Genomic DNA, 9378 nt, shown 5'->3' on the forward strand with positions numbered 1-9378 from the left:
CAAATTGTTTCTGAGATTCATCTGTATGGTTCCATGTATTGGTAATACATTCCTTGTATTACTTAGTAATATTCCACTGTGTGCATAGACCACAATGTATCCATTCCTCTGAGGATGGGCACTTGGGTTGTTTCCAGCTCTTATTGTGGAGAAATCTGCTATGCACAGGTCTTCCTGTGGGCATGTTTTCATGGATCTTGAGCAGAATAGCCAGGTTACATAATATAGGTTTACTCATAGTTACTCCTCAAGAGTAAAAATAATTTCACAGAACATATTTTGTTTGATGAGTCAGGGCAGCACCTCAATTTAGAGCAACTGTATTTCAAGGATTTGGAGTGTATTGTTTGATTGTTACCTATATATCCTTCACCCACCCCCATCCCGAATTGGGGATTGAACTCAGGGTCTTCACACTAAGCTACATCCCAAGCTCCTTTTTTATTATTGAAACAAGGTCTTGCTAAGCTGCTTGGGTGAAATTTGAACTTGTGATCTTTCTGCCTTAGCCTCCCAGAGCACTGGGATTACAGGCATCTACCACCACCCTCAGCTATTGAGTTTTGTAATTTTGTTTAAAGATTCGGTACTTTGGTGTTAAGGAACCTGGGCTTGTTCATAATGGCCATTCCTTGAGGGTTTCAGGTAATTTGAGAGAAAGATACAGAGACAGAGAGAGATAGATAGAGACAGAGAGAGGCAGAGACACAGGACAGAGTGAGAATGAACACATGGTGGTGAGGGGGGCGGGTAGCAAAACCAGAAATGGAATTCATCCCAGTGTTAATTCTTCTTAATGACTTCTCTTGCCCTGTAGATGCGCCCCTGCGCCTGGCGGCCGGGCAGAACCGCTGTGAGGGCCGGCTGGAGGTGCGGTACCAGGGCGAGTGGGGCACGGTGTGCGACGACCACTGGAACATCAAGAATGCCCGCGTCGTGTGCCGCCTTCTGGGCTGCGGCCGCGCACTGGGCGCCCCGGGTCGTGGCCGCTTCGGCCCGGGCTCTGGGCCCATCCTGCTGGACGAGGTGCGCTGCATGGGCTCAGAGGATGCGCTGGAGAGCTGCAGCCACGCGGGCTGGGCGCGCCACGACTGCCAGCACCACGAGGACGCAGGCGTGATCTGCTCAGGTACCGCTCCCCACGGGTGCCCCAGGCCCTAGGCGTCCCTGAGGCGCCTCCCTAGGACTACCTGTCTTTGAGGAAGCCTTTCCCTCCCAGCATCCCTGAGGTCAAAATTCACCGCCCCGGGAGCTTGAGACTTGGTCAGAGGCCCAGCTCCTAAGATAACAAAGGCATAGTGGCTAATATACAGCTGGCCGTAAAGGTTTTGATCATCCGTCTTGGCTACTGATCAATAAGCTTTATCTCATTGCAGGTTTGTTCTGAAATGTAGCTAAAAGCTTATTAGATCAAAAGAATGGGTTACAATGTTCTGAAATGATTAAGAGCATAGAACTTGATGCTGTCAGTTGAACTACAATTTGTCCAGGTTCCTTTTCAAGCTCTGAGAAAGGCTTCAAGGGCACAAACCTGGGGGGACACTCTATCACCTTACCCTAACCCTCAGAAGTCCAAAGGATGCCCTGCAGTATTCCAGGTTTCCTTGTGTCCCCTGCATCCAAGATTGGCCTGTACCTTTCCTGGAATATATTTTATTGTCATCCAACTTCTTGGCGTTCTGACTTGCTCAGATTGGCTGCTTTCTGTACCCAGTAGTACTTCCTTGTATTTGTCCTGTTTGCCCAGAATTGACCTGTGTAAATCTCAAGGAGTTATGAAATTCTGAGCCTCGCACAAGTCTGAGCTCACCTTGCCTGTTCTAGTTTTAGTTTTTTACAGGTGATCAAAGGAATTGTTGCCCTTGCTTTTAGCTCTATGTAGATGTTACCCCTGTTTTGATTAGACTGGGGATCCAAATGGAAAAGCTGTCAGAGTCCCCTGAAGACAAACTTTAATCATGCAGAGCCAAGTGGTTTGAGTCTGTTGCTGGAGTCAACCTTCAAGGGCCTTGTTTTCATGGTGTCTCTTCTTAGTCCAAGCCAGTCCTGGTGCTGTCAGAGGACCCACTGGCAATGACAATCCATTTTCCTTCCTTTCAGAGCTTCCTTCCATGTAGTATAGTATTCAAAGCACCGAGACCTGGGGCCCAGGAGATCTAAAGGGGTGGAATGAATCTATCTAGCCATGTTTAGTAGGCTGAGCCTGTCCCTTGGGAAACTGTCCTATCTTGCTTCCTAGCTGGAGGAGCCCTAGGGGGCTCTAGACTCAATCTTTCTCAGCCCGAGGTCCCAAGGATACCACATGTGTGAAAAAGGACACCAGGCAGAGTTCATACATGTGACGGTGTTTATAAACTTTGAAGCTCTGCATTTATTATTTTTTTGCTCCAAAAAATCTTGGTTTTGAGGAAGTGTGTATTCTCAACACTACTTCACGTATGTCAGAATCCAGCTCCACCAAGAACCTCTGGGTCCTCCTTTCCTCTGCCTAACCTGATACTTTAGCTTTAACAGCTAAGTCAAGTGAGCCCATCACCTATGTTTTTCAGCTACTGCTAGTCCTAGGGTCCTCCTCCTGTGTTTCAGCACTATTGACATTTGTTTCTATCATCTCCCATTGCCAGGTCCCGCTGACTCTGTTGTGTCCAAGGACAATGGTAAAGTCATCCTCCCTCCCTGTGTCTGGGACTGCTGAAAAGGAGAGCTAAGATAGCAGCCAAATGGGGAAGAAAGAATCGGCTTTAAGGGGGGTTGGCCACTATGTTTCCACTGCGATCTCTCATCTCCATCTGTGTGCTAGGCTTTGGGAGGTTGGGGAAGCAGCACACTTGGCACCCAAGGTTCCTCCCTCTGTGTCTCCATTCATTCTCCAGCTTTCCTCCATGCACAGGCCCAGATGGACACGTGTTCAGGCTCAGGTGTCCTCAACATGGGAAGTGAGCTGTCCTTTAAACCTTACACAGGCTCTCCCTCACGGTCCACAGGACATGTGCTATGTGTAGGATTCCCCCATGGATGTGGTATGGCCTCACAGCCTTTTTGAAGATAGGGGATGTAAATAAAATCAATGAAAGTCAAGGGCAGAGGGTGAAGAGAGCTGAGCCAGCCCCAGCCCAGAGCAGTGTCCTTGGGACTTTCAGAAAATAAACGCACATCCAACTCTCGGCCTGCAAACACAGTGCATCAAGTTCTCCTTGTGATAGTTCTCCCCTCCTACAGCACAGCTTTCCTGCATGCCCCACTTCTTCCAAGCTGTCATTGACCGAGGCTACCTCCGAAGACTGGGCTATTCCTCCTGGGATGTCCACCTAAATGATAAACTGTGTCGCCCCCACATCACTGGGCACTACCTGATCTTCAACTTTCCCTATGGCCACTGTGGCACTGTCTGGCAGGTAAGAAACTGACAAGGAGGTGGCACCTTCTGTGAAGAAGGCCAAATAGAGGGGCTTGGGAAATTCAACCACCTGTTAAAAACCTGCATAGTCAGGTGTCGTGTCACATGCCTGTAATCTCAGCACTCTGGGGGGCTGAGGCAAATTCAAGCCCAGACTGAGCAATTTAGTGATCTAGAAAGACCCTGTCATTAAAAAAAATTTTTTTAAGGGCTTGGAATGTAGTTCAGTGTGAAGGCTTTGGGTTCAATCCCCAAGATCAGGGTGGAGGTGGGGGTCCTTAAGACATAGGAAAAGCACAAAGAATGACTTAATTTCGGAGTTTGGTGAGACCTGGAGCAGCTCACTAGTTTGTCTGAAACTTTCCTTCCAATGAGTTATTTAGGATACACACTAAACTTGGGATATGCTCAAGCGTTGAGTGCTGATGGATGGATGGATGGATGGATAGTATTCACTTAGATCCAAACTATCTTTCACAACATGTTTCTTGATTGAGCATTAGGGCACACCTACCATGTGCAAGCTTTGGCACTAAGGATGGAAGAGGTTAGAGGGTCTGTCTGACTTAGTTTCTAACCAAGTCCCTACATTCTACAGTCTAGAGAGTACACATATAGAACACTTGTGAATAATGAGCCTGTTTAATATATATTCATTTTTCCTGACCACATGCTTATTTCACAAAGCAATGGCATTCAAATTAAGGGAACAAATTTACCAAAGATATAGGGCAAGTACACAAATTAATATCCTTTGTCTCAGTATATTGAACAATGTAAGATGTCCCAAAGCAAGATCCTCATACTATTCTTCTGTTCTTCTACATCCCTGTTTTGACACATTCCAAAAGCTCACTTTTGCTAGTCAGATTCATTCAAACAGTACATGATGCCAAATAATCCCTCTAACACCATACTTCATGTTTTGTCTGTTATTTGATATGTAACATCATGATCATTCTTATCCTTTTTACTCTGAAAATTGTACCCTTTACCTCAGAGGATTGTGCCCCCAGAGACATACTGGAATTCCCCAGTGTCTGCAGAATGGTGGCTCCCAGAAGCTTCTGGGCCTCAGGGAGGACCCTATAAATGTCCTTTCTGGCCTGGCTGGCCCATCTCCTGCAGAATGCCCTATGTGCTGGCCACAGTACTGGGGTCAGACAACATAGCAGAGTTAGTAACCATGTGGAGTGGTGGCCAGTTCCAGGCCACTCTAAGGAAAAACTGTCATGGGAAGGTCCTGAGTCTAACTTCAGAGTCAGTAAGTGAACAACCTCCTAGGTCCTGAGGACATAGATCCTTGCCCCGTGGCTCTTAAATTCAAGCAAAGGGAGACAGGTACTGGAAAAGCACACAAATGAGAGTCTTTTATAGTGAAGAAGATAAAGATAGCAAAACAGGAAGGTTTTGGAAGATAGAAGGGAAGCTAAAGGAACTGCAACTGAATGATGGGTGGAAGCAGCTAGGAAAAGGGCAGGAGGAGCATGCCAGGCAGGCCCCAGGCTAGTGCAGGATCCTGGGGCAGCCGAAAGCTAGAGGGTTTGAGAAAGAGACTGGGGCCCAACAAGTTCAGTGTCAGAATGGAAGTGAGTGGGTCAAATGGCCATGGAGTTTGGCTCTTATTCTAAACTGTGCATTCTCAAGCAGGGCAATATTATCCTCACAGAGGAAGAGACATATATGCTCATTCTTAGGGGCCAGAACAATAAAATCTTTCTTTATGGATAAAGCACAAGTATATATACAGTACACAAACAATTTGTTGAGTTAAAATTTCATACTGGGGACCAGCGAGAGGACAGGTGGAGTGGAAAGAAACACCTGCAAAGTTCCTTCTGATGGCCATGACGGGGAAAGGGTGGAAAAACACTGGTCTATCTGACAGATGGGGCAGTCCTTGGAGAGTTGTAAGGCTGAAAGTCACAGGATCTGAGTCACAAAAGCTGCAGCTTCCTTGACCAAGGGCCTCTGGGTAGACTGAGCCTTTGAGTGTCCACACAGGGCACAGGAAGGAGGCAAGGAGAGGTAGTGGCCCCTGCCCATCACTCCCTGGCTCCTCCTCAGCCCCTGAAAGTTATGTTGGCATTGCAGGAGCAAGACTGGGAGCCGAAGACAGCAGGGAAAGGCCTGCAGCTAAGCTGGAGCTAGAACTAGCTGGAGTCAATGGCAAGAAGCAGATGAGAGCCACAGTGGAGGCGGGGGGGTGGCCTGAGGGTGGCTAAAATAATGGGATGTATGGGGAAATGTAAAAGACAGAGCTTCAGGCAGCGTCACCGCGGGGCCTGCCACACAGCTCATAGCCACACAGCTTGGCTTTCACGGGAGGGAAGGAAGGACCCCCATCAATTGGGAGGGGGGTCCCTGCATGCTTCCATACATCATATCATCCTTTCATGAAATTAAGCACCACTGAGGTCTGGCAGGGGCTCCTGCTCTTCAGTTTGTGGACAAGCTAATGCCGGGCAGCAGTAGAAAGGAAAGGGCTCTTCTCTAGAAATCAAGTGCTTGTCAAGGAACCAGGAGTACTGGCCACCAGCTGTCCTCTCATCCTCACAGAAACACCATGGCTCCCTCAGCTACTCCAACTCCATCAGAGGCCACATAAGGGGCCATCCTGGCAGAGTCATTGTGCGGCACAAGGTGCCCCAGGTGAAGTTCACCTGCACAGTGGACAGCCCATCTGCAGTCGAAGTCGTTCATGAGGATGATGGCACCCAGACGGAGGATACCAGCTACGATGTGTCCATTATATTTCATCAGTCACCTGCATCCCAGCATAATGGGCACATGGCACTATATGGTGGCCAGAAGGAAGAGATATTCCTCCAGGCCACCCTCCATAGCCCCAATCCCAATGTAATGCTCTTCGTGGATACCTGTGTGGCTTCTCCAAATCCCAGTGATTTTACCACCATCGCACACGATTTGATCAGGCAAGGGTAAGGAAAACAGAAGGTCCTCTCTGATTGGCTGTTATAAGCACATGGCATTCCTTTAGGGAACCTGTATCTTCTGAACCAGTTAGTTTTGAATTGGAATGTTGTGTAAGAGTTTTCACCCAGAGACCAAGTGAGGCCCCTCTTCAGCCCTCTCAGCCCAGTCAGGGATATAGTTAAGGGCTGCCTGGACAACCTCCCTTGATTCCCCTGAGAGTCCTGGACAGGGTCCTTGCTACCTAGGAGTCTGATGCCCTGCTCCACTTTTCATGCCCATTCCTCCTTTCCTTTCTAGTGTGAGAGCTTTAGTAGACTCCCCATTCATGGTGCCAGTCTTTAGAGCATTTGACATTGAAGGGCTGATGGCATTTCCCAAGCTGAGCTCTTAGTCATTATAGTAAGATCTCTTGTGGCTCCTTTAGTTAGTCAAATGATTTGCCAAGTTAGAACTGTGGCAAGCTATTTATCATCTTTGTGCTGTAGCAGAGGTAAAATATTTATGAGTGAGAAACCAGTTCAAAAACAACAAAACCTCACCACTTACTCCACGGCAGCTCATCACTTTACTCCACGGCAGCATGTTGAGAGCATGCTGACAACAGAGTAAAGCTCTTGGGAGGCACTGTTGTACCTGTTTCTAAGGCCAGGGGAGGAGCAAGACAGCACTTGCCACAGGTGGTGTGAGCCATGACATGAAAGGTGCACAGAAGTAGCACTAAACTGCCACATATAGTCCCCAAGTTCCCAACCCATGGCCCCCTTCCTCTGAATAGGCTGCACCTCCTAATAGCACATACAGCTAAAACTCCTCAATGGGTTCACTCAGTGATGAAGTTAATGCTCTTGAAACTCACTTACCTCTGGAACTCTCTTAATCCAGTCAAGTTGACAATCAAGATTAACTGCCACAGGGCTGGGGATTTAGCTCAGTGGTTCTGGCGCCTGCCTTGAAAGCACAAGGTCCCAAGTTTGATCCCCAGTACCAAAAAATAAAAGAAAAGATTAACTGCCACATATGGTTACTACTTACCTGTGCTCTGTAGCCAGGCAGCTATAGACAGTATATTTAGTTGTGTTTCAAAGTTTCTCTCTGGGCACTAAAGTTGAGATTTCACATTATTTTCACATGCCATGAAATAGTAATCTACTATATTTTTGTTAGTGATTTAAAAGCCTATAAAATGCATTCTGAGCTCATTGTCTGTACAAAAAGCCTGAGGCAGAGTAGATTTGACCAATGAACTTTGTTGGCCTGGCACTGATCTAGACTCCATTGTGACCTTATGATCAGGATGCTTTTAGGATCATAGAAACACACTGTGTTCACATTTTCTTAAACTCTTTTTGCTAACACTTTTTCTTAATGAGAACATCTTCTGTTCTCTCCTTTTTCGTTTTTTCATACATGTTTTTATTTATATATTAATTGGTACATTTTAGGTATACAATACATTTACATTTATCATTGGGTGTTTGTACCTGAACATGATGTATCTTAGTTCTTATTTTTTCCCCATTACCTGTGTGCCCTTCACCCACACCACCCTTCCCTATTTACATAGACTTTGTTTCCTTTTTTTTTTTTGAGGCCATACTCTTAAGTGAAATAAATAGGACACACGTGTGTAAATACCAAATAGTATCTCTAGTGTGAGAAACTGAAAGTGTAAATAAGGATGAAAATGATTAAAATGAATAATTGATAATTTGAAATAGGAAAAGGTCCAAAGGTGGAGGGGTGGCGGGAGGGGAAAGGGAAAGGGAAGAAAGGAAAGGAAAAATTATGTGAAAGGAAAAAAATGGAAACAACGTCTACGTTTTTTCATACATTTTTATTAGCATAAGTTTGAACTATGTAATGAATACATTCATTGTGGGCAGTTGGTAAATGTGCCTACCGCATCTTAGTCCCTTTACTTCCCCTTCCCCTCCCCTCCTTCCCTTTTCCATTCATTCCTTGATCCCCTCTCCTTCTGCAAAAGGTTTACTTCGCTGTTTCACATCATCTGTCATCTATCTTTTATTTTGCTATTTAAATTTATACTTTATGCTCTTTCTTTCTCCACAACTTTGCTAGCATTTATTATTTTTTGAGTTTGTGATGATAGCCATTCACTGCATTATTTTTCCAATGCTGATTCCTTTTTTATTTTTTTTTCCACTTGTTCAACTACTCTCCCGGTTAGATATATGCTTTCCTTTGGGCTCCTTGGTGCTAGTGAGCTCCTTGCCTCTGTCTAGGATTCCCTTAAATATTTTCTAGAATGCTGATTTAGAAATCACATATTTCTTTAGGATTTCTTTGTCATGGAAAGCCCTTACTTTTCCATCAGTTTTCAAAGGTAATTTTGCAGGTTGACAGGATTTTTTTTTCCTTAGGGTTTAAAAACTACTCCTACCGCTCCTGGCCTTTAATATTTGTGCTGGCAAATCCACTGTAACTCTGATAGGCTTCCTTTGTAAGTAACTTGCTGCTTTTTTCTAATGATTTTTAGTATTCCCTCCAGTTGTTGAATTTCTGGAATTTTAATTATGCCATGTCATGGAGTAGTTCTTTTCTAGTCATGGCTATTTGGAATTCTTTATTCCTTTTATACTTGAATATGGAATGCTTTCCCTAGATTTGGAAAGTTTTCTGCTATGATTTCAATGAGTAAAATTTTTATACCTTTTGAGTTGTTTTCTAATTTTCCTTTATTCCTATAATTCTGATTTTTTTTTTTTTTTTTTTTAGTCATTTAGCAGCTGTTGGATCCAGGTTGGATGGTGTTTTGTGTTTTTAGGATATCACTGAGCTTATGATCTGCTACATCATCTTGTCTTCAGTTGCTGACACTCTGTCCTCATATTTGGTCAAATCTGCTAACCATCCTTTCTATTGAATTTTTCATATCTTGTATTTCTGCTTGTTTTCTTTTCACAATTTCCAATTCCTTCCCAAGCTGGTGATTCATATCTTATATTGTCTTATTTAACTCAGTTAGTTTATTGTTTATTTCTTTAAATTCATCAAACATTTTATTAATAAACTCATATATGTTT

The 9378-nt window shown here is 44.8% G+C and overlaps 1 protein-coding gene across 1 annotated transcript in view; it reads left to right on the top strand.

Annotated features, from left to right (window-relative positions):
* LOC101715149 (scavenger receptor cysteine-rich domain-containing protein DMBT1-like) overlaps positions 1–9378 on the top strand; it is a 150988-nt gene that overhangs the window by 137673 nt on the left and 3937 nt on the right. Inside the window, 4 exon segments of the mRNA XM_087185349.1 lie at positions 818–1129; positions 2625–2657; positions 3220–3395; positions 5957–6339. Coding sequence (XP_087041475.1) covers positions 818–1129; positions 2625–2657; positions 3220–3395; positions 5957–6339 — 904 coding nt within the window.

Source organism: Heterocephalus glaber, unplaced genomic scaffold, assembly GCF_053883595.1.
Source record: "Heterocephalus glaber isolate CG9 unplaced genomic scaffold, H.glaber_assembly_v1.0 deba00001497, whole genome shotgun sequence".
Classification (NCBI taxonomy): Eukaryota; Metazoa; Chordata; class Mammalia; order Rodentia; family Bathyergidae; genus Heterocephalus; species Heterocephalus glaber.